The sequence below is a fragment of the Lethenteron reissneri genome, chromosome 5 (assembly GCF_015708825.2).
Source record: "Lethenteron reissneri isolate LAM-NWPU_2019-01 chromosome 5, ASM1570882v1, whole genome shotgun sequence".
NCBI classification, from domain to species: domain Eukaryota; kingdom Metazoa; phylum Chordata; class Hyperoartia; order Petromyzontiformes; family Petromyzontidae; genus Lethenteron; species Lethenteron reissneri.
In genome coordinates this window covers 10,485,021-10,510,440 of record NC_083783.1, presented here as the reverse complement: position 1 = coordinate 10,510,440, position 25,420 = coordinate 10,485,021, and the positions used below count along the sequence as shown (strand labels likewise).

The window sequence follows — 25,420 nt, the reverse complement described above, 5'->3', positions numbered from 1 at the left end:
CCGGGCCACACAACGAGCCTCACACAGATTTGAAGCTTTCGTGACTGCAAGGATTCATATTCTTAGGTTTTTTTCGGTAAAGTCACGTAGGTAAAAAAATAAAATTAATAAAAGGAAAATAAAAAATAAAAATCACGACGTTTCGGAGGCAACACAAGCTTCCGTCTTCAGGTGGAACCGTCACAGCACGACAGCTGTATCAAGTACTTGTGACGGTTCACCTGAAGACGGAAGCTTGTGTTGCCTCCGAAACGTCGTGATTTTTATTTTATTTCTATTTTTTATTTTACTTTTATTAATTTTAATTTTTTACCTACGTGACTTTACCGAAAAAAACCCTAAGAATATGAGCCTCATACATTGAACTTTTTTTTTACAGACACAATCGGCCATTTATTTTGTATTTCTTAATGAGACAATCAAAACAGGTTACAACTACGGCTCGCGTCACGATTAATCTCCCTCCAGCAATTCGATAAATTGTTCGGATTCATAATTGAGGTTAGGACCTTTGACGCTCACCTAACACCGCGGATATCAGCGGCTTTGAAGTTCCACTCGTGAATTTTCTTCTGCAAAAGCAAAAAAAATTAACATAAAAGTCCACACGTGGAAAAATAATCCTGAACACTTGCCAGGAGCCTCCATGACAAAAAAATTTTAAATTGCGAGACTCAAGTGAAATGCTCCTGGGTAAACAAGTTACATAAAAACAAGTCAAATAACAACAATTACAGGGACACCTCGACTTACAGTCGGGTTCCAGAGGTCTGTTCGCAAGTCGAACTTTCACTCCTGATGATTCCAAATATGTCATACGGCATGTACGCTAAACACGGGGAATGGCTTTAAAAGTTGTATAATCTCCTGCAGATGCCACTGGTTCTTCATGTGGCATCTAGATGACATACGGACAGGTTTGTTCGTATAACTCTGAAAGTTTGCAAATCGAATGTTCGTAAGAGTCCCTGTACGATGAAGCATCACCCACAGCATCATCACACATGACGTCATCGTCATCATCACCCACAGTGTCATCACACACGTCATCATCACCCACAGCGTCATCACACACGACATCATCACCCACAGTGTCATCATACATGACGTCATCGTCATTATCACCCACAGCGTCATCACACAACAGCGTCATCATCATCATCACCCACAGCATCATCGCACACATCATTATCATCTTCTTGGTTCTTTCGGTAAAGTCACGTAGGAGGAAAATAATAAAATAATAAAAATAAAACATAATAAAAGAATATCATATAAAATAAAAATTTCATTTTATTTTATTATTTCCCTCCTACGTGACTTTACCGAAAGAACCAAGAAGATGAATCCCTGCAGTCACGAAATCATCATCATCATCACCCACAGCGTCATCACACACGACATCATCATCATCACCCACAGCGTCATACACGACAGCGTCATCGTCGTCATCACCCGCAGCGTCACTGGGCCACAGCGAAGCCACGTGGTCACCGCCCTCACCAGGTCGCGGGGCTCAACGTGCCAGAGGGAGAAGGACTTCTCTTCCGCTTCACCGTTCACGGACAAGTACGACGGCTGGTACACCTTGGAGCCCTCAAAGATCAGCACCTGTGGGCACCGGGGGAGCGAGTCAGGGTGAATGTGCGTCCGCTGCACTTGTTCCGCACCGTGGGTAGTAGCCCAATCGCGATCATCGGAGGTGCGGGGGAAGGACAACAAACTGAACACAAAAAGCAGTTCGGTAAAGAAGTGAGTTTGTCAATCTAGATGATGATTTAAAAGTGCACAGCTCCCAGCGGCTTCCTAATCTCATAAGCAAGAGCGTTCCAGACGGCCGCAGAAGCGCATCTGAAATCGTGCGATGCAGTGACCATCTTTGTTTCGATGGCCAGCCGAATATGTATTGCCATGGTCAATCCACTGCTGGATGAAGGCCTCCCCAAGTCACTGCCACCTCGTCAAGATCTTGCGACGCGATGTAACGGCGGTGAAGCCCGCAAGCGCATAATTGTAATTATTATAATTATTTAAAAAAACACAATAAAAAACACATGGGAATAAAATCGGAGCGGTCGGCAATTAACGAAACGCGTGGCCTAGAAGCCAGCGCTGTGGAGGCATCAGCGGCGAGGGTTGGTGGACCACCGCAACGGATGGGGCGCCAATCTCCCTTCCCGCGGGCGTCAAGGAGGAGCCGTACCCTGGGCTGCACCAGTTCCGTCTGTACGGGGATCGAGTGTTTCCCCCTCGCACGCGTGAGTTTTCTCCTGCTGCTCCCGTTTGCTTCCGCGAGTATAAACACTGGTCATTAATTGGCCGAGAACACCTTCATATGGAGAGGAACGCAGAGCTTGGGCAATTGTTGGCAACGGCTCCTGCCCACTGGGTTGGCTGCTGCTGCCTCCTCCCTGCTTCCTCGTCTGAGGTTCCTCCTTCTTGGTGCCTCCGAGTCGTCCTCTCTCCCTCTCTCTCAAAGTCGCCCTCTCTCTCTGAGCCATCCTCTCTCCCTCCAAGTCGTCCTCTCTCTCTCTCTCAAAGTCGTCCTCTCTCCCTCCGAGCTCTCTCCCTCCGAGTCGTCCTCTCTCTCTCTCCGAGTCGTCCTCTCTCTCTCTCCGAGTCGTCCTCTCTCTCTCTCCGAGTCGTCCTCTCTCCCTCTGAGTCGTCCTCTCTCCCTCTGAGTCGTCCTCTCTCCCTCTGAGTCGTCCTCTCTCTCAAAGTCACCCCCCCCTCTCTCAAAGTCGCCCTCTCTCTCTCTCTCAAAGTCGTCCTCTCTCCTTCCGAGTCATCCTCTCTCCCTCCGAGTCGTCCTCTCTCCCTCAAAGTCGTCCTCTCTCTCTCTCCCTCTCTCAAAGTCGTCCTCTCTCCCTCCGAGTGGCCCCCCCTCTCCCTCACTACGAGAGCGAGTGGGGGCCACTCCCACGCAAGGCGAGCCGATCTCGCCGCTCCGTCTCACCGGGAAGCGCAGGGTGCTGCTCTCGCCCAGCGACCCGGCCGTGTTCATGAACTCGATCCAGAAGTCGAGGCGGCTCTGCAGGGCCACTGCCTTGGTGCCCACGCCCCGCAGCATGTGCTGCAGGATCAGCTGCCCGTTCTGCACCACGGAGCGCACGTACCTACGCGCAAACGCAGGAGTCACCCCCCCGCCCCCCTGAGCCTTCAACGGAGCGTCGAGGGCAAGCGCCGTTGAGAGGAGCGAGCGGCACCGGCGGCACCTGCCACGAAGAAGGCCGCCACTGTGGCGGCACGGGCCGCGTCGTCTCCCGAGTGGCGAAGATGTTTGCTCACAGCGCCAGGTTCTCGTTTGAGGCCGATCCTGGCGGAGGCCCAGGACCGGTGCAGATAATCGTCGCCCGGTGGCGGTGGCCGTGAGCGGGAATCGAACTCGGGTCGCCGGGTTCGTAGCGCGGCGCGCCCTACGGCTACGCTACCGCTCCCCGCATAACCACGCGTGCACACGTCACGCGTTTACACACGTGCGTACGTAGATACAAATATATACACCATAACAGCCTTTAGCAACAGGCTGTTGAGGGCAAGTGCTGTTAGTTGTGAGTCGCTGCGTCTATGGAGGCCGGCTCTGTGGCACACACAGAGGGGGTGTGTGGGTGGATGGGCAGCACCACGCCCGTCCCCCTAGCAGTGGTGTGTTGTCTGTTTATTTTGGCTACAGGTAAACAGACAATGGGCAGTTAATACAAATCTTCGACGTGGATCTGGTTGCACAATAGAAACCTGGTTACAGCAAAATAATAACGAGAAAAATAACGACACAAATGTACGTGGCCAAGTTACGCATGGCCAGGGCGTTCATCGACATGACGCCAATCGCCACGAAATACACGAGGCTCGTCGGACGCTTTGTATACACCAAGACGCAGGTACACACACACACACGAACACACACGTATACACACGTACACACACACACACGCGTATACACGTACACACACACACACGTACACACACACACACGCGTATACACACGTACAAACACACACACACGTATACACGTACACAAACACACGCGTATACACACGTACACACACACACACGCGTATACACGTACACACACACCCGCGTATACACGTACACACACACACACACGTATACACACGTACACACACACACGTATACACACATACACACATACGTACACAAAACAAAGACAAAGACCACCATACCATACAGCCTTAACAGACTGTTTGGGGTAAGTGCTGTTAGCGAGCACACACACACGTATATACATGCACACACACGTATATACATGCACACACACACACGGTCGGTGTCAAACAGCACCGAGGCCGGTACGATTGCCAACAAAGACCACAAAAGCACTTCACCGTAAACCCAAAGTCGGCCAAGCAGAGCGACCAACTGCACGCGGCGCAGGAGGAGACGCGCGGTCCACGAGTGAGCAGCTCGCGGGGATAGCGGTGGCGGCGTCGGGGGGGGGGTGGTGGCGGCGTCGGGGGGGGGGGCGGGGGGGGGGCACTCACCAGGACGGGGGGTGCAGGCGGTAGAGCTTGTCGGCGGCCTGCGTGGCCTTGGCGTGGTCTCCGGCCAGGAGGCTCACGGCCATGAAGAGGCCCACGTCCCAGTAGCTGGACAGCTTCTCCAGGCTGCCCTTGCGGCCCAACAGCGAGTTCAGCTTCATGCCTGCGCGAGCGGCCAACGAGCCATGGGGCGAGAGTGGGGTCATCATCATCACTCTTCCTCCTCCTCGTCCCACTCCTTACTGCTGCCTTCTCCTCGCTGGCTCGTGCGGCCAGCGCCAGCGCGCCCGAGCTGCGTGGCGGGTGGCGGCCCGCGCGCGCGTGGCCCGTGATCCGGCAGCGCTGTGGAGGCAGTGGCGGCGCAGGCGCTGGTGCCCTCGAATAAACGTGGCAAGGGGCGCGAGAGAGAGAGAGAAGATGGAATGCCAAAGCTGGCCTCCCTCCCTCTCTCCCGGCATCTAGGGGAGATGTCAGACGCCCGCAATGACCTTCGCTGCGACGCAGAGAGACTCCCCGAGCGAAAGGCCAACTCCGCGGTGGGCGAGGCGGCGGTGGTCGAGCGGCACCCCGTCAGGCGGAGAACGAAAAAAATCGCAGCTCGACGGTAAATCCTTCGATGCGGCACAAGATGATGGACTTCACTTGCTATTCGCTCTCGACGTGCGTCCGTGTCGCGATACGCGTGTCCGGCCCGGGCGGTGGCGGCGGCTACGCTGCTGCTGCTGCATGTGGCTGCACGTGACTGCTGCTGCTGCACGTGACTGCTGCCCGTAACCCGGCGTTGGCGGGGGTTGGTGGATCGCCGCACGGATGCTGGCGAAACTCCCCGGTAGGCGTGGGCGTCGAGGAGACGTGCGCTGGGGATTCAGAGCCTTCTCGGTGCAAGGAGGACCCCCCCCCCCCTTGTCTGCTACACCGGGCGACGCCGCTGCACTTCCATTTAACAGCCCGTTCCTCCGTACGGAACGCTTTGACGTTGTTGTTGTTGTATCACGGATCTCCTTGGAAAGTTAGCTGGGTAGCTGGCTAAACGGGATATTCTGTGTGACATATAAACATCGCTTGATTGAGTGGGCGAGTGGGTTGGCAAGTCAGTGAACAATTGTGCCTGGGTTAGCGATCGAGCGAGTGAGGCAGTGTGTGATTGATGGATTGAGCGAGTGAATAAATACAGGCACCTATCTTGCGTAGCTCCGGGGAGCCTTCAAAGTCTTGTCCAGACGCGATGAGCAGAGAAGCCAAGTGAATCCCGGAGTAGAGGCTCGGCTCCACGTCAAACTGCCTTCCGATACCTGAACACACGCACCAAGACAAAGATCCCCCCCCACGTGTCGCCTTAACAGACTGTAGGGGCGAGCGCTGCTAGCGAGCGGCACCGATGAAGGACCGGCACGGCACACGAGGGGGTGGGTGGGGACAGCACCACGCCAGGCCGCCTTTGTCTCCCCAGTGGCGATCTTTACACATCGCCACAGGTACTCATTTGAGGCCGAGTCGACCTAGGGGAGGCCCGGGACCGGTTCAGATAATCGGCGGCGGTGTTGGCCGTGAGCGGGAATCGAAGCTGGGTCACCAGGTTTATAGCGCAGCGCGCTAACCGCTACACTACCGCTCCCCCCTTATATACACACACACACATTGATAGAGACAAGTCTACAACACAACAGATGCCCAAGATCAGTTCAGATGTCACACTCGCCCCGGACAACTATAAACTGAACGCGTTCGTCAATAACCCTGCGAGGCCTTGAAAGGAAACATTACGGGCAATGACCCAACTTCCCCGTACATCACGCGCAGAGAGGCCAGACAGGCAGAGTGAGATGAGTTGGAGAGCCACATTTGATTACTCCGCGGGGCCCCGAAGAGAATTACAATCGGGGGAGGCAAAAAAAAACCAAACGCTTTCGCCACTGACGTCAGCCGTGGCCGGCAACGGAACTCGTGTTCGTAGAGGCTCGTGGCGCTCGACTGCCGTGCCCCGCGGGACCCCGGGAGATCCGCTGCCCCCCCCCTCTCCCCTCTCACCACTCGAGGGCGCTGTCGCGGCTCTCCGTGTCGCTGCAGCCCGAGTCCATGAACTTGTCCTTGTAGATGCGACCGCAGAGGCACAGCATGTCGGAGGGGGGCTGCTCGCAGCCCTCCACCACCTGACGCATCACCGACAGCGCCTTCTCGCGGTCGCCCGCACTGCCGCGTCTGGACACGAGCGCGGCGGCGGCGGTGGCGGCGGGGGGGGGGGGGGGGGGACGGGGGGGGCGGGGGGGGGCGGGGGGGGCGGGGGGGGGACACGCGGAGTCATCGACACGCAACGGCCGGTCATTTCTCTTTGGTCACGGCCGACACGATTTTCTGCCCCAAACGGATCGCAATCGGGGAATCTTTCAAGCATTCATCCTGGAGGAGGAATCCGATGAGCCATGAAGCTCTTTTTCACGGCACACGGGGGTCAGTGCGATGCATGATACAAGTGCAGGAGAGAGGTAAGCACGTTGCTGAACATGAACAAGTATACATATAAAGAGTATACGAATACGGATTGCGCAGGTACATGAAGTCCTGACAATTTGGCGAACACCAAATGCAAGCTTGGGGCAAGGCAGCAAAACAACAGCAGCAGCAAGAAGAGTCCCAGCCCACACCAAGACAACACCGCACAGTCCCCTCAACGGAATTGCACGTGAACACTGAACTATCGATACGGCCACAGAGGTCAGACGTGGATGTTCCAACCGCAATGCGGTGCCACCGACGGGACAGCGCTCGCTCGCGACGAGGGGAGAGAACGAGGACGACTCGGAGGACGACTCAAGACTCAGAGGGGACGACTCAGGGGTGCCAGGAGGAGGAAGAGGGAAGGCAGCAGCGGCAGCAGCACCAGCAGCCACGCGGTGAACCAGCAACAATTGGCCAAGCTCTGCGGTCCTCTACATATTAAGGTGTTTGAGAGTATTTGGCGACTGCTATAGGTTTCCACGTGATAAGCCACTTCGTTGTGCTGTCATTTGTGCTTCCCATGTCGTTTCTGAAAAAGAGCTACGTAGCTCAGTGGGCCTTACACCTGCTAAAATAAAAAATAAAATAGTTGAGTTGTCAGCCAATTAATGAGGATCTATCCAGGTGAGAGGAAACCGAGAGCACCGGGAGAAACACAACACACGTGCGATGGGGAAACACGCTATCCCGCACAGAAGGAGCAGGAGGAGCGACGACAGTGGTGGTAATCATCATCATTGCCGTCGTCATCATCGTCGTTATTGACGTCATCGTCATTATTATCATCATTATCATCATCATTGCCTTTATCGTCGTCGTCTTCATTGTCGTCGTCATCATCATCATCATCGTCGTCATCATCATCATCATCGTCACTATCGTCGTCATCATCATCCTCGTCATCGCCACTACCTCCTCCTCCGTGGCACAGGCCTGCCGGTGCGGCCGCACGCACCTGTTGAGGGCGAACGCGTAGTGGAACTTGATGTTGTTCTGGTTGGCCAGGTCGCACGTGGGCAGAGCGTCCAGGGTCTCCACCAGCTTCACCATCGAGTCGTAGTCCTGTGGGCCACACGGCCAGCCAAGCCCAGCCAGTCAGCGTCTCCCGGTCACACGCCAAGGCGACGACCTCACCACCCGCAGTGCCACCGCTGACCAGGCTGCGGTTCGCGAGCAGCACTTGTGACAGGCCGGCACGGCACACGACGGGGAGGGTGGCTAGCGCCACGCCCGGCCGCCTTTGTCTCCCGAGCGAAAATGTTAATGAGGCACCGCACCAGGCGCTACTCATTTGAGGCCGAGTCGACATAGGGGGAGGACCCGGGATCGGTTCGGATAATCGTCACCGGCGTTGGTGGCCGTGAGCGGGAATCGAAGGTCGCCGTGTCTGCTGCGCCAACGCTCCCCACACGCAATGCAGGACGACACTCCTATGGACGCTGGCACGGCACACGAGGGGGGTGGGGTGGCCAGCGCCGTACGTCCGTGCCGACTTCACCGCGACAGTGAGCGCGAGACCACGGCGCAAGTGAAATTAGTCCACCGTACTCATCGCCGACTGTTGGTCAACCCACGCTTGCCGAGCGGGGGCGGCGGCGGCGGGGGTCATCCCAACTGGACTCCGGGTTGCGAACTCGCCGGCTCCAAGAGGCGTGCCACACAAGAAGGGAGGTGTGGGCGGGGGGCGGGCGCGAGGAACGGAGCGTCGCGAGGAGTCCGCCGTCTCGGATCGCGGACTCGCAGGAACGCGCGGGCAGACGCGAGGACAAAGCCGTCACGCACACGGCGGGCGGGGAGCGGGGAAGCTGGGGGTTGGCTCACGCGGGCGGCCAGACGCACGCACGCAGGCCGCACAAAGGACGAGGAATCCCGTGTTTACCCAACAGAGCGTCGTCGTGGCGAGCGCGGGGGCCGGTGGCAAGAAGCCATCACGGGCCGCACGATGCGATCGCGCACCAGACGCGGACACGCAGACACGCACGCAGACACGCACGCAGACACGCACGCAGAGACGCACGCAGAGACGCACGCAGAGATGCACGCAGACACGCACGCAGACACGCGAGACGCTCACGCCCATTCACAGACGCGCGCAAAAATAAAGACAAAGATTCCCCCCCTCATAGCCGTTGCAGACTATTTGGGCAAGTGCTGTTAGCGAGCACCTATAAAGGCCGGCACGGCACACGAGGGGGTGGGTGGCCAACACCATGCCTGGCCGCCTTTGTTTCCCCAGTGGTGATGTTTACACATCAAACCAGGTACTCATCTGAGGCTGAGTCGACCTAGGAGAGGCCCAGGACCGGTTCAGACAATCGTCGCCGGTGTCTCCCCCAGCAGCGATGTGTAAAACACCGCACCAGGTGCTCGCGTGACTCCGGCAGCGCGGGTTTCCCACCGCGCCGGGCTAGGTGCACCTGCAGGTCGCGGTAGGAGAGCAGCAGGTTGATGACGATGTCGGGGCTCAGCAGCTCGGTGGTGTCGAGGCGCGAGCGGATGCGCGCCAGCTCCCGCGCCAGCTCCTCCCCCTGGTACTTGCCGCGGGCCCGGCGGATGTCACCGAGGATCGCGTCCTTGCAGAGGACGCTGCGCGGGGCGACACGAGAACCGCAGACTCATCACACAGACTCACCACTCACTCACCACACAGACTCACTACACAGACTCACCACAGACTCACCACTCACTCACCACACAGAGACCCACAGACTCACCACACAGACTCACCACACAGAGACCCACAGACTCACCACACAGAGACCCACAGACTCACCACACAGAGACCCACAGACTCACCACACAGAGACCCACAGACTCACCACACAGAGACCCACAGACTCACCACACAGAGACCCACAAACTCACCACACAGAGACCCACAAACTCACCACACAGAGACCCACAGACTCGCCGCCCACTCACCTGCTGGTGACCTGCACGTCCTGCAGGATCTGCTGGAGGCGGTCTGCGAGCGGCACGCACAGCGCCCCGAGGCCCGGGTCCCAGTTGAGGTGGTGCAGGGCGAGCGAGGCGCGACGCAGGGCGCCCCCCTCCTGGTCGCCCAGCACCGGCGTCACCGCCACGCCGTGCGCCGTCGCCGCCGAGTACGGCACGAACGTGCAGCTCCCGCACGACGCCTGCAAAGGGCCAAGGCCACCGGATTAGCCTCCGACCTTTGCCCACGTTTTTCTTAACCCTTTCCCGTTCCAATGACGTACGTGTAGGTGCGTGTACGTCATCAGTTTTTCTTCCGATTCCGTTCCAATGACGTACGTGTACAGTCAGTTCGTGTACGTCATCGGAGGAAGAACATTAAAATCATAAACTAACTTTATGGGTACCGAGTCTCCCACAAGGCCATACGGGAGGGCATGTGGCACAGTTTGGTGCCAGATATTGTAGAGGTGCGGTCGTGTCCCTACAGTTCGCTGCGGTGAGTACGACGTCTTTAAACACGGCGGCGCTACGCCTCTGTAGATAAAATTAACGCTGAGACGCTTGCGCGATCCGAAATTCAGCGGTGAATCGGACACCGTACCCTGCAACTTGCAGACGTCTTGGAACGGTAAAGGAGTTATAATTGTTGTCCGTCGGATGGAGGAGGGTGTATGAAAGAACATTATACTCACGCGGCGATCTGAGCCGAAGATCAATTGTGAATTGTGAGCCTCTAGCAGACGTGTACACACAAACACAAAGATCCCCCATGCAGCCTCTAGCAGACGTGCGTACACAGACTAAGTTTTCGATTCCCGCTCACGGCACAACACGAGCGACGATTATCTGAACCGGTCGTGGGCCTCGCCTAGGTTGACTCAGCCTCAAATGATTACCCGGTATACGATGTGTAAACATCGCCGCTAGGGAGACAAAGGCGGCCGAGCGTGGTGATGCCCACCCTCCCCCTCGTGTGCCGTGCGTAGGTGCTACCCGCTTACAGCACTTTCCCTGGCAGTCTGTTAAGGCTACACGGGGAACCTCTGTCTTTGATACCTTGAGAGTGTCGGGGTCGGAGCCGCTGTACAGAACGATGTTGTTGGTCATGTCGAAGCTCTCGCGAACTCCCAGGTGGTAGAGCAGCGAGGGCTGGTGGAAGAAGTCACTCATTTCCACCACGGCCACATCTGTTGCACCGCAGGAGATGGACAAACACGCACGCACACACACACACCCGGTTACACGCGCATACAAAGACCTCACCCCCCCCTTGCCGTATAGCCTCAACGGGCTGTTGGGGCAAGTGCTGTTAGCGAGCACCTACAAAGGCCAGCACGGCACACGAGGGGAGGGTGGCCAGCACCACGCCCAAGCCGCCTTTATCTCCCCAGTGGCGATGTTTACACACTGCACCAGGTACTCATTTGAGGCTGAGTCGACGTAGGGGATGCCCAGGACCGGTTCAGATAATCTTCACCGGTGCCGTCGTGAGTGGGAATCGAACTCGGGTCGACGGGTTCGTAGAGTACCACGCTAACCGCTACACTACCGCTCCCTATGGTTACACACACACAGACGCACACACAGACGCACACACAAACACACACAGATGCACACACAGACACCCACAGACACACACACACGTACACACACACCCAAATACACAAAGATCCCCCTTGTGTGGAGGTGCACAGAATGCGGTTGGCGAGCAACGCCAATGAAACTCAAGACCCTGCATGGCGGTCACAGCGACGCCGAGGTTTCATTCTGACTGTGCCTCCACGCTGCACGCAAACACCACACCCCTGCTGCTGCTGCTGCTGTTGGTGGTGACAGTGGCGACGGGCGGTGTTTCGCAACATCCTGGATGTGCGAACACTGGAACATCTACGCTTTTGCTCCGCGTACTAACGGCGAAGATTCACATCCAGCGCGGTGCAGCCGGCCAAATACCCTCTAGAGGGGCGCCGTCCAGTGGAGGGCCCTCCTGCCAGCGGTGGCGTGAGCAGAGCAATTGCAGGGGCTGCGCCTTCATCCACCTTTTCCGAATAAGGAACAAAACAGTTCAAAAGGTTAACTTTGACCGGAGCAGGGTTCCAACTTTTGCTCGAATTTTCCATCAAATCACGTGGCGTCTTCCTCCTCTTCCTTCTCCTCCCGCTCCTCTTCCTCCTCCTTCCTCCCCTTCCCCCTCTCTCACCACGTGCCCCGTGACGTCACTTCTGTCAGAATCTCAACGCTTCTCTTCCCTCCGCTTTTACCCTCCGCGCCTATTAAGCTTCCCTTTTTAAGCATCAACTTGCGCGCGCGTTAAAAACAACGGAAGGAACGAACGGGTGGACTAAACCTAAGATCTCCGCCGTTCCGCGGGCAATGTGGCGCAAGGTGACATTCGAGTGCAAGAGATTACCGCGCGCTGCGAGCGGACAGGTGGAACGGATTACTTTGTAACCCCAAGCCGGCGGTATTTTTTTTTGTTCCCCCCGAATGGGCCCGGCGACGTGACGAAGCTCGCGGGTCATCCGAGATGAGCGCCGGAGACTCGGATTGCGAGCGGCAAACAGGGACTCCCATTGTGCCACGCGCACACTCTTGGCGGCTCGCTCGTGGCGCCAACGCAACGGCTACGGCTCCGCTCGGCACTGACATCACCACCATCACCAACGCCTCCTCCTCCTCAATACCCCCCCCGCCCCTTGTTCCAAGAGGCCGAAGCAGACAGAACGCATCACGTGGGCTTGCTTGAGTGACTCGGCACCAAAGGCCAAGACCGCCACCGTGCAGCCTTCAACAGGGGCAAGTTGCGAGCAGTGGCGACCAAGGCCGTGTGTTTGCACACGAAAACACACACACAGACACACGTGTGTGTGTGTGTTTGCACATGCATGTGTCTGTGTGTCTGTGTCTGTGTGTGTGCCTGTTTATGGGGAGCGGTAGTGTAGCGGTTAGCGCGCTGCACTAACCCGGCGACATGCGTTCGATTCCCGTTCACGGCCAACACCAGTGACGATTATCCGAACCGGTCGTGGGCCTTCCCTATGTCGACTCAGCTTTAAATGAGTACCTGGTGCGGCGTGTGAACATGGCCACTGGGGAGACAAAGGCGGCCGGGCGTGGTGCTGGCCACCCACCCCATCGTGAGCCGTTCTGGCCGTCATAGGTGCTCGCTCACAGCACTTGCCCCAACAGTCTGTTAAGTCTATACGGGGTATCTTTGTCTTTGTATGTGTGCGTGTGCACACGTGTGTGTACGAGTGTGGAAAGTTCATCCCGGGGTACATGACGCACAGAGGCGGCGCGAGGCGTTCCTCGCCTCCATCCCTGGTGTCAACAAAGCAGGAGAAAAAAAATCCCCCCGTTATTTATTTATTTACATCCACTGAGAACAAAAAGGGCAACAGCCTTGCAAACCTGCACGCTTCCTGTGCGGGGGGGGGGGGGGGTTCGTTGTCCCTGAATCCAAGTGGCTCGCGGCCTCAGCGGACGGAGCGTTATCGATCCACGTGGCGACGAGTCTGCCTGCACTCCGCAGGGCACCGCGGTGCAATACCCCGGAGCTGCGTGCGGACGTTGGCCCAACGTCCGCACGCTCACTGGGACCGCATTCTCCAGATGATAAGACGCAATGATCTCGCCCGTGCGGTATCTTAAAAGGAACTGTGGGTGGGGTGTCTTACAATCTGGTGTGCCTGTGTGCGTGTTTCTGAGTGATAGTGGAGCGGTTCACGTGTTGCACTTACGAACCCGGCCACCTGAGTTCGATTCCCACTGACGGCCAACACCGGTGACGATTAGCTGAATCGGTCCTGAGCATCCCCTAGGTCGACTCAGCCTCAAATAAGTACCTGGTGCGGTGTGTAACCATCGCCACTGGGGAGACAAAGGCGGCCGGGCGTGGTGCTGGCCACCTACCCCCTCGTGTGCTGTATCGGCCTTCATAGGTGCTCGCTAACAGCACTTTCCCCTACAGGCCTGGGTGGGTGGGTGAGTGGATGGGTGAGATAGTGGGTCAGTGAGTGGCCTCAATGTGCACATAGCCTGGCACAAGCACCGTGGTGACGTGACCGCCACTTGGTGGCAAATGGTGGTTGTTGTTGTTGAGTGGGTGGGTGAGTGAGTGGGTGGATGAGTTAGTGGGTCAGTGAGTGAGTCAATGCTTGGCTAACTGGGTAAGTGGATGGGTTCGTGAGTGGGTGAGTGGGTGGGTGAGTGAGTGGGTGCGTGGGTGAGTGGATGAGTGGATGAGTTGGTGAGTGGGTGAGTGGGTGAATAAGTGGGTGGGTGAGTGGGTGGGTGAATACGTGGGTGGGTGAGATGTTGCGATCTGCAGTATATTGGTGGTGGTTGAACACAGCGTGTGAGAGACGAGACAGCATCCGATAGACCGAGTTCTCAACATGGGTGGAGAAACCAACGAGTGAATGTCAGTAACTATGGCAGTAGTCACGATAAAGGGGCTACAAAGAAGGTGAGTGACCGCAGCGAGTGCCGCTTTACTCCAAAATCTACAAAGCGCAGTGAGAGGTAGATTTGGTCGCGGTCTCTGCATTCTACTTGGATGCGATTGCTGCGTATCAACAAGATGCAGGATTAGATTTGCTCTTCCGGACAGGGGAACCGCACGCGCATGCGTGCAGAGCGGCAAGCGTCTTACGTTTCCATGGGAGGAGGGATGAATCATTAAACGCAAACGCCTCGTCAGGGCGGCAGGGTGCTTCGGGGGTAACGCCGCCTCACGTCAACCCGCTGTTTCGATTCAACTCCACAGGCACCGCGGGACAGTTCAGCCTGGTTGAACACGTGCGTGGGTCGGTCACCCGACATTCGAAGGGAAATACAAGTTTTGGCGCGTTTGTTTTCATAGGAGACTAATTTGTCGACAAACATGGCGGTGGAAACGGTTCGCGCGCGGCGCTACGAACCTGGCAGCCCCGAGTTGGATTCCAGAACGCCTTGCTGGGGCCTGCCCCTAGGTCGACTTGACCTTAAACGAGTGCCTGGTGCCTAACCACCAGGCCCAGTGCCTGGTGCCTAACCACCAGGCCCACTGTGGCAGCATCCCAGGCGCCCATATGCACGTCATACAAACGACTCCACTTTACACACAGCTCATCGGTCCGATCGAAGGGGTGCGTTGGTGCCCGATAACAAACGTGGGGCACGCGAGAGAGGAGTGAGTGGAATGCCAACGCTGGCCTCCCTCCCTCTCTCCCGGCATCCAGGGGAGATGTCAGACGCCCGCAATGACCTTCGCTGCGACGCAGAGAGACTCCCCGAGCGAAAGGCCAACTCCACGGTGGGCGAGGCGGCGGCGGTCGAGCGGCACCCCGCCAGGCGGAGAACGAAAAAAAAATCGCAGCGCGACAGTAAATCCTTCGATGCGGCACACGATGAACTTCACTTGCTATTCGCTCTCGACGTGCGTCCGTGTCGTGATACGCGTGTCCGGCCCGGGCGGTGGCGGCGGCTTCGCTGCTGCTGCTGCATGTGGCTGCACGTGACTGCTGCTGCTGCACGTGACTGCTGCCCGTAACCCGGCGGCGGCGGGGGTCGGTGGATCGCCGCACGGACGCTGGCGAAACTCCCCGGTAGGCGTTGGCGTCGAGGAGGAGACGTGCCTTGAGGATTCGGAGCCCTCTCGGTGCAAGGAGGACCCTTGTCTGCTACACCGGGCGACGCAGCTGCACTTCCATTTAACAGCTCACAAAGACCCGCCGGAGCGAGTCCAATGGCTCTCAGGCTTTAAAAAAATATAGAAATATAAAACAAATGTTGTGCGACTCCCTTATTCCGCGTGCGTGTCGAGGATGAGGAGCCGTACCTCGGCTGTGCAAGGAGAAGGCGGTTACAGCAAAACTGTGGACACCACTTGTTGCGTTCGTACGGGATCGAGTACTGCCCCCTCGCACGCCTTGACGTTATAGAGGACCACAGATTGCTTGGGCAGATGCGGGCCCTTCCCCGCCCCCTCCGTGCTTCCTCCTCGGGCCTCCGACTCGTTCTATCTCCCGATCCGGCGAGCACTGGCGTGGCGGGTCACGTGCCGAAATTATTGCAATCGTTAATTATTGTCTCGTGTAATAACGAGCGCAAGAATCACCCGGAAACGAGGTTGACGTTCCTGCAACTCAATTGCTCGGTCGGGAATTTCGAGGTGCGCCACGCACGCGCACGCAAGGGCACGCGTGTCTCCGAGGTCAAACGTCAGCCCGCTAAAATAACTTGCGGGGGAATGCCATGCGGTGTGATTGCTGGAATGGCTCAATGCTTCTCATCAGGACATCACGCCAGGCAGTCCATCGCACTTAAATCACTCCACTCAAAATACACGGCTGCCCTAAATCACTTGTTACAAAAAAAACACACACTTCGCCTGCTATATACACAGTGTGTATATATACACACGCGGTATATATGTACACATCCACTGTGCACAGAGTCTCAGAGTGTTACGAGATCACACCGTCTCAGTTCGATACTTCTGGTCTACAAGTCCACAGCGGAGAATCTCGTTCTACTCACTTCATTCGGATTAAAGGGTGCTCAGAATCCCCACCAACTCCTTTACCACCACCATTGGAACCTCATTTGCCAGTAGAAAAATTATAATTGTTTTTTTACCCTTTTATCTGGCAACAAAACTGACACCTTTTTTACGAGGAGTCATGTTTGCATAGACCACAATACCTGCAGTCATAATGCAAACAAAAAACACAACTCTGATAATGTATGCACTGTCCCTGAAGTTGATCGGTCCACACCCGAGACAGCTTTCCTTAGAGCCTAGTCTCTATCACCAACTCACTCACCGACTCACTCACCGACTCACTCACCGACTCACTCACCGACTCACTCACCGACTCACTCACCGACCCACTCACCGACTCACTCACAAACTCACCCACCGACTCACTAACCCACCAACTCGCCAATCACCAACTCACCAACCAACTCACTCACCAACTCACTCACTCAGAATCCCCGACTCTTCTTCCCTGCATGTATGTCTCTATGCTGTGCCTCTGTCTATTGAGTGGCACCCTACTACTCACCCGCCTACTCACCCGCCTACTCACCCGCCTACTCACCCGCCTACTCACCGACCCACTCGGTGGCGAGGGCACCGCGGTGGCGAGATGTTAACTACCTCGCCCGGCATGCAGGAGGTCGTGGGTTCCATTGTGGGTTCGATCCCAACCCTGACGCCTGCTGTATATTCTTTGGTTCTTCCGGTAAAGTCACGTGGATAGAAAATAAAATAAAATAAATAAAAGCAAAAAAACACCCCACGACGTTTCCATCGCAACACAAGCGGTCTGATGAAGACCGCTAGTAACTAGTTTTGTACAGAACTTCAACATTATCAAAATCAATTGAGTGTCCATGTTGGCACGCGCGTTCTGCCACTGCCGACAGTTGTGTTTGGGAGTTTGTAATATTCTTCCTTTGGCGTTCTTTAAGCCACTTAGTTGAGCTATCATCTGTGGCCAGGTCGCTTCTGAAAGAGAGCCGTACAGCTCAGTGGGGGCTTTACCTAGTAGTGACATAAGACTCACTCACCTTCTCACCTACCCACTTACCTGTTCCACTCCTATTCCTCCCTGTGTCTATGCCTCTACGCTGAGCAACCAGTAATTGTTGAGCGATCGTCTGTGTTTAACTCACGGCGTTTCGGTTTAACAGGCAAACGCATGCAACCGGTAGGTGTGACCCTGAAAAATAACAAACTTTAATTTTGAGTGGTGACCTAATGCAACTATTATAATAGACTCTGTTTATTTTAAGGCCACGCTTTATTGACGAATGTGGAGTTTGGTGTTGTCAGTTGTGCTTGTACACCACTGTCAAGGCAGTATGACCAAATAATTTGTAAATGTTACTTGTGAGGGTATTGGACCCACAGTTACGAGTTTAATCCCTGACGATGGTTGACTTAGCACCGCCACCATCATCATCTTAGTTAACACTCATCGTCTTATCCGGGGTCGCCGATTCAATCTCCCAGCGTGGCAGTCGAACCAACAACGATGTAAGTTTCTGAAATCCCCCCCAACCCACCACCGCCACCCAGTAACGTGAATGGGTTCAACTACAGTCAGTGTATCGGTGGTAGAGGTTGCGTGTGGTGGGGTGAAGTTGTCAGCAAAGTGTGGGTACTCCCAGCTCTTCTGGCCGGCGTGGGAGAGTAGGTAAAACAAAAACACTACAGAACTCCCGATAGTAGGGGCTCTTCCGCCAGCAGTGCCTTAAAGCCGGCAATTGCAGGGCTGCGCCTTTAATAGTCATCGTCACCACCATTTCGTGGGTCTGCACAACTTGTGGGCGCGTCAACAGTGCACACGTTTTTTCAACTCATTGGTCACTGCCATAGGAATGTGTAATTTATGCCAGTGGGTATATGGCACCACCCACACACAACAACAACAGCAGCAGCAGCCATTCACCCCCAATAGGCGGTGACGTCACCACAGTGCTTTGTGCCAGGCTGTGTGCACTCTGAGGCCCAAATGAACGTCATGAAGCTCGCTTGACAATAAGTCACGGGACCAACCCAGGTGTCATGGGACAAGATTCATCGCCAACACCACAAAGACGACGACCACCCCGCATAACCTTTCTAAACAGACTGTGCTGTTCGTAAGCACCTTTAAAGGCCGACATGATACAAAGACAAAGATACCCCCCGCCGCCAGTATAGCCTGTGACTGTTGGGGCAAGTGCTGTTAGCGAGCACCCATGAAGGTCGGCACGGCACACAAGGGGGTGGGTGGCCAGCACCATGCCCGGCCACCTTTGTCTCCCTCGTAGCGATGTCTACACACCGCACCAGGTACTCATTTGAAGCCGAGTCGACCTAGGGGAGGCACAGGACCGGTTTAGATAATCGTCACCGGTGTTGGCCGCAAGTGGGAATCCATCCCGGGTGGCCGGATCCGTAGTGCAGCGTGCTAACCACTGCGCCACCACTCCCAACACGATGCCAGCACACTGAGACACGTACGGCCGCATGAACTGCACAAGGATTATAAACAGCATTGACGCATCCCATTTAATCACAACCCAAACAAGACGTACGCCTGAGCAAACTACTCACGTGGCATTGTCGCGAACGTGAGCCCACAATGCGCAGCAAGCCGGCTCCGGTTACTGCTCGCGTGAGACTCATCCCGATGTAGGAAACCTCTTGAAAACGAGTTCATAAAAGTTAGTTTATAATCCCCAATTGAGGGTTTTATTGGCCAAATATAATGTGTATGGCCGCATTGATTAACTCGCCAGATGGCCCACCAACACTCCCACAGCAGCCTATCACAAGCAACCTTTGACTGCAATGTACATGCATTTAAATGGACACCACACGCACGCACGCAAGTTCCTGTTGCGTGCTGTACGAAGCATCCTGCCGCGGGCGACCGGCTAGCACAGCGGCCTGACAACCGGGAGGAGGTCGCGGTGTCATCTCCCAGTGCGGGAGTGGAACTCACGGCCACGTCTCTTGAATCCCCTGCCCACATGTCCACCCGGCAGCGTAAATGAGCGATATAAATGGGCGCCTTGATCGGCAAGGCGCGCGTGGCGGGGCGAAGCGTGGGTAGTGCTCCCAAAAATACCCCTCTGGAGGTGTTTCTAGAGCTGCCTCGAGTGGAGGCGCTTCTTCCGGCAGCAGTGGCCCGAGCGAGACATGTGCCGCGGGGCTGCGCCTTTACCCCGTGTTGTGCTCGAGAAGTCTGCAATGCACAGGACGCAACACGCGCCTCGAGCTAAGCATAACCTACCTCCCTCCCTCCCAGCGCGGTATGCGATAGGCGCGCACACAGCGAATCGCGAGCGTCTGTGAACCATGACCGCAGCAAATATGCAAGCCCGTCGTCCTAATGCACTGGGCCCTTGCGTACACCTCGCTGCTCAACGTTGGAGCAACGTTGGCGTGTTTACTTGGGACTGTATAATCACATTTAGTAGCCGGACGCACGGTTAAAAAAAAAAACCACACCGTTCAAACTCGCACGCACACACACACACAGTGCAGATACGAGATACTGATGTTAACGCCTCTGACCTGGTCGCAATGCCAGCGAGTTGGACATGGGACGCACAAAACGACGAGAGGTTCGGTTTGCGCGATGCGGACTGCAGTTTGTCGGAACAAATTGAAAATAATGTCCGGGTGAGAAATGCCTGACATTCACACCGTCCGGGCAAGCGTCCTTCACGTGCCTCCCTCCTCCGCAGAGGCAGACCTTGAAACCGCTGATACCAAGTCAGGGGCAGGTCCACTCGGTACCGCTTCAGCCCACGTGTCCTCAATTGTCCCCTTCTCTCTCTCCATGCAATCCACTTGGCTCACACATCCCATCCTCGTAACCACAACAGCTCATATCTCTCTTGTATATACCACCCCTTACTATCCGGCCAAACTGGCATTCGCTTGGCCGTGCGGTGTGGCTTGGCGCTTGCGGGCTACGCTATCACACAAGGGATCTTTTATGAATCCTGAATGTTGCACACTGGCGTAGATGTCCCCTTTTAAAGGGGGTGGAGGGGTCCACGTTTCGCTGGCTTAAGAGAAGGGGCGCCACGGTGGATAGGAGATGTTAACTACCTCGCCTGGTACGCAGGAGGTCGTGGGCTCGATCCAGACCCTGACACATGCTGTTTATCTGGAGTTTGCGTGTCTCTCCCCCCGTGGTTGCGTGGATTTTTTCTCTCCAGGTCCTCCGGTTTTTCCTTCCGCATCTATAACCATGCGGTGTTGTGTATTTGGCTGCAATACATTTGCACGATGATCGAGCCCACTCGGTTGAGCGATCATTTGCGGTGATAGCCAAGTCGCTCCTGAATAAAGAGAGCCAGATAGCTCAGTGGGCCTTAAGCTGGTAAAATAAAAAATAAAGTATCTTATAATAGTTGTGTTTGTTAATAGGTGGAAGGGCATCACCGTGGCCCCATGAGCAGTGAAGGACTCCTCTGACTGTGTGGGTCATGGGGGCACGCGGGGCCGGTTACAGGAAGAGCCGCAGTATCGCCTTCTCAGTTACAATGACACACACACACATACACAAACACAGACACACACACACACACAGACACACAGATACACACAGACAGACAGACTGACACACACACATACACAAACACAGACACACACACATACCCACAAACACACAGACACACACAAACACACACAGATGCACACACACAGACACACACAAACACACAAATACACACACACAGACAAACACAGACACACACCTATAGACACACACAGACACACACACATCTATAGACACACATAGACAAAGACATCCCCGCCCAGCACTACGAAGATCCCCTGTCACCGCTGCCAGTCGGACGCGTGCCGCGTTGGCGAGCACATCATCAGCAGCATTATCATCAACATCATCAGCATCACCATCATCATCAGCATCACCATCATCATCAGCATCACCATCATCATCAGCATTATCATCAGCATTATCATCATCAGCAGCATTATCATCAGCATCATCATCAGCAGCATTATCATCAGCATCATCATCAGCGTTATCATCATCCGCAGCATCAGCATCATCATCAGCAGCAGCATCATCATCACCATCATCAGCAGCAGCATCACCATCAGCAGCATCATCATTACCATCAGCAGCATCATCATCAGCAGCATCATCACCATCATCAGCAGCAGCATCATCATCAGCAGCATCATCATCATCAGCATCACCACCATCATCATCATCATAAGCAGCAGCATCATCAGCATCACCATCAGCATCATCATCATCAGCATCACCACCATCATCATCATCATCACCATCATCATCATCACCATCATCATCAGCAGCAGCATTATCATCAGCATCATCATCATCAGCAGCATTACCATCATCATCAGCAGCATTATCATCAGCATCATCATCAGCAGCAGCATTATCATCATCCGCAGCATCAGCATCATCATCAGCATCATCATCATCACCATCAGCAGCATTATCATCATCACCATCATCATCATCACCACCACCATCATCATCAACATCATCATCATAAGCAGCAGCAGCATCATCATCAGCAACATCAGCATCAGCAGCATCATCAGCATCAACAACATCATCACCATCACCACCATCATCAGCATCATCACCATCACCACCGCCCCCCCCACCTGCGTTGTAGAATGCGTCCAGCACGTCCGCCTCCCCGAAGTCGAGGCTGCCGAAGGGGACCGCCTCCAGCCAGGCGCCCACCGCCTCGCAGGCCGCCGCGAGGCACAGCAGCCCCGGGGGGACCGACGCCGCCAGCGACAGCGACACCCCCTCGGGAGGGAACCCCGCGGCCCCCTCGCCTGCAGAGGCGGCAGACTCCCTCCTGTCGCCCACCCCCGTGGTGGTGGTGGAGGCCGCCGCCAGGAGCGAGGCGGCCGAGGGGGCCGAGGGGGCCGTGTCCACGTAGGCCACGCGGAGCTGGCGGCTCGGCCGCGAAGAAGAAGAAGGTGGTGCCGGGTTGTTGTGGTTGTCGTCCATCGCGCGACGTGACGACGACGACGTTTTAACGACGACGACGCAGTTGCTGTGGTGCTTGCTGTGGTTGCTGTTGTTGTTGATGTGGTTGTTATTGTTGCTGTTGTTGTTGCTGTGGTTGTTGGTGTTGCTGTTGTGGGTGTTGTTGTTGCTGTGGTTGGTGTTGCTGTGGTTGTTGCTGTTGTTGTTGCTGTGGTTGTTGCTGTTGTTGTTGCTGTTGTGGTTGTTGCTGTTGTGGTTGTTGCTGTGGTTGTTGCTGTTGTTGTTACTGTGGTTGTTGTTGCTGCTGTGGTTGTTGTGGTTGTTGCAGCGCCGCGCTATAATCGGTACAGTAACCCTCTTGCACAAGGCGGCTTTGACCACGACAAAGAAGCTCCCTTGGGAACGAGGAGCCACATGCCGCTGTGGTGGTTGTTGTTGCTGTGGTGGTTGTTGTTGTTGTGGTTGTTGTTGTGGTTGTTGTTGGTGGTGACGGAGTTACCTCCCGCTCAGGGTCCCGGCAGCTCGCAGTTGCCAGGCTGCGCCTCTAGCTCCCTGCAGCGGCTAAACGAGTTGACGAGTCGCCCTCGAGTTTAAACCTCGTCCACGGACATGTCCCTCTCTTCCTCTCCACCACAACAACCGCCGATTGTTTTCGTTTTAAACAAAAGCCGAGACAGAGACAGAGGAAGAGAGATCATCAACTCGCTCTCAGCAGCAGCAGCCATGCACAGGTGACGACGACTCGTGGCCACAGGTGCCACTTGGGGGGGGCCCAGGATTGCGACGTTTCGCTCAGAATCTCCAGCAGGCGAAGGAGCGACGATGTGACGATGTAAGATGCGTGGCACAGTGTCCAGGGTGGAAGACGACGCTTGTGTTGAGTCGAACACGGTACACACACCTCGGATTTGACGGCAAAGCAGAAAGTTCAAAGTACGAGAGGCATTCTCATCATCATCAGTGCCATCACCACCACCAACATCACCACCATCATCATCTTCATCATCCTCCCCATCGATGTTCCTCCTCGGCGTCTTACAATATTCACGGTTAACTCGTGCCCCATTGCATGCCTCTCTAGCCTGGACGGTCACTTTCAACGACGCCAACAACAATAACGCCAACAACAACGTGGACAATGCAGAACTACAACCGAATTAAAACGTTGACAAAACGGCGCAGCGCGCTCACTGCATTTGAACGTAGCTTGTTGGGTGGGTTCTCTGGATTGACACAAATGTACATCGCCGAGGAAGGAGGAGGAGCAGGAGGGATGATGATGATGATGGGAGCGAGAGGGGAGTGGGATAACTTTCGCGTGGCTCAATGCGGATGCGTTTTGACGGCCGTGCGAAGCGCGCGATTGGTGCGACGCTTCGTGACCCCCCCCCCCCTCCCACTCACATTGGGCTTGCTCGTGGCCACTCAGAGAGAGAGGGGAAGTTGGTGGGCCGTGGAGGGCGTGGTGGTGGTGGTGGGGAGCGGTGGTGGTGGGGAGCGGTGGTGGTGGTTGTGGGGAGCGGTGGTGGTGGTTGTGGTGGTGGTGGTGGGGAGCGGTGGTGGTGGTGGTGGGGAGCGGTGGTGGTGGTTGTGGTGGTGGGGAGCGGTGGTGGTGGGGAGCGCCAGCGGTGGTGGTGGTTGTGGTGGTGGTTGTGGGGAGCGGTGGTGGTGGTGGTGGGGAGCGGTGGTGGTGGTTGTGGTGGTGGGGAGCGGTGGTGGTGGGGAGCGCCAGCGGTGGTGGTGGTTGTGGTGGTGGTTGTGGGGAGCGGTGGTGGTGGTGGTGGGGAGCGTTGGTGGTGGCTGTGGTGGTGGTGGTGGGGAGCGGTGGTGGTGGTGGTGGGGAGCGGTGGTGGTGGTGGTGGGGAGCGGTGGTGGTTGTGGGGAGCGGTGGTGGTGGTTGTGGGGAGCGTTGGTGGTGGTGGTGGGGAGCGGTGGTGGTGGTGGTTGTGGGGGTGGTGGTTGTGGGGAGCGGTGGTGGTTGTGGGGAGCGGTGGTGATGGTGGTTAGCGCTACGCTGCGCTGATGAACCCGGCGACCCAAGTTCGATTCCCGCTCATGGTCAACACGGGTGACGATTATCTGAACCGGCCCTGGGCTTCCCCTAGGTCGACTCAGCCTCAAATGAGTGCATGGTGCGGTGTGTAAAAACATGGCCACTGGGGAGACAAAGGCGGCCGGGAGTGGTTCTGGCCACCCAACCGCTCGTGTACCGTGCCGGCCTTCATAGGTGCTCGCTAACAGCACTTGCCCCAACAGTTTGTTAAGGCTATACGGGGGACCTTTGTGTGTGTTTGGGTCCTGTGCCTCCCCTAGGTCGACTCAGCCTGAAATGTGGACCTAACAACAGCATTGGGTAGCCAAAGGCGGCCGGGTGTGATGTTGGCGATCTATAAAGGGGGGGGGGGGGTCAACATGATTAGCTTTGAGCGTCATCCAGCCGTGTGTGAGCCGGGGGTTGGTGGGTCACGTGGAGATGGAACTCGTGACCTGCTGGGCGGTGGTGGCCAGGTGTCAGCACCACGTGACGCTGGTGGACGGCACCACGTGACGTGTGGTGGACGGCACCAAACAACATTCCTCGCCGACACTGGCCTAGCCACAAACCGCGTCGGAACATTACAAGGTGTCCATGGCACAACATCGCATTCACACAGAGATACATAGAGACCCATAGAGATACATAGAGACCCATAGAGATACATAGACCCATAGAGTCCCATAGAGATACATATAGACCCATAGAGACCCAAAGAGATACATAGAGACCCATAGAGATACATAGAGACTCAGAGATACACAGAGACCCGTAGAGATACATATAGATACACAGAGACCCGTAGAGATACATAGAGACCCACTGACATTCATCGAGATGAATAGAGATACCCATAGACATGCTTTAAGGGGCCGTCCATAAATTACGTTACGCGATTTTGTCCAATTTTTGGTCCCCCCCTCTCGTCACACGGCATCACAAAGTCAGACCCC

At 55.8% G+C, this 25,420-nt stretch overlaps 1 protein-coding gene across 1 annotated transcript in view; it reads right to left on the bottom strand.

The window, feature by feature from the left end:
• LOC133352520 (mitogen-activated protein kinase kinase kinase 15-like) overlaps positions 1-23,771 on the bottom strand; it is a 42,614-nt gene extending 18,843 nt beyond the window's left edge. Inside the window, 12 exon segments of the mRNA XM_061568229.1 lie at positions 523-572; positions 1,504-1,611; positions 2,957-3,116; positions 4,503-4,662; positions 5,678-5,777; positions 5,779-5,791; positions 6,528-6,698; positions 7,951-8,057; positions 9,413-9,581; positions 9,918-10,132; positions 10,989-11,119; positions 22,096-23,771. Of these exon segments, the coding sequence (XP_061424213.1) occupies positions 523-572; positions 1,504-1,611; positions 2,957-3,116; positions 4,503-4,662; positions 5,678-5,777; positions 5,779-5,791; positions 6,528-6,698; positions 7,951-8,057; positions 9,413-9,581; positions 9,918-10,132; positions 10,989-11,119; positions 22,096-22,453 (1,742 nt within the window). The 5' untranslated portion in view covers positions 22,454-23,771.
• Positions 23,772-25,420: the final 1,649 nt, after the last annotated feature.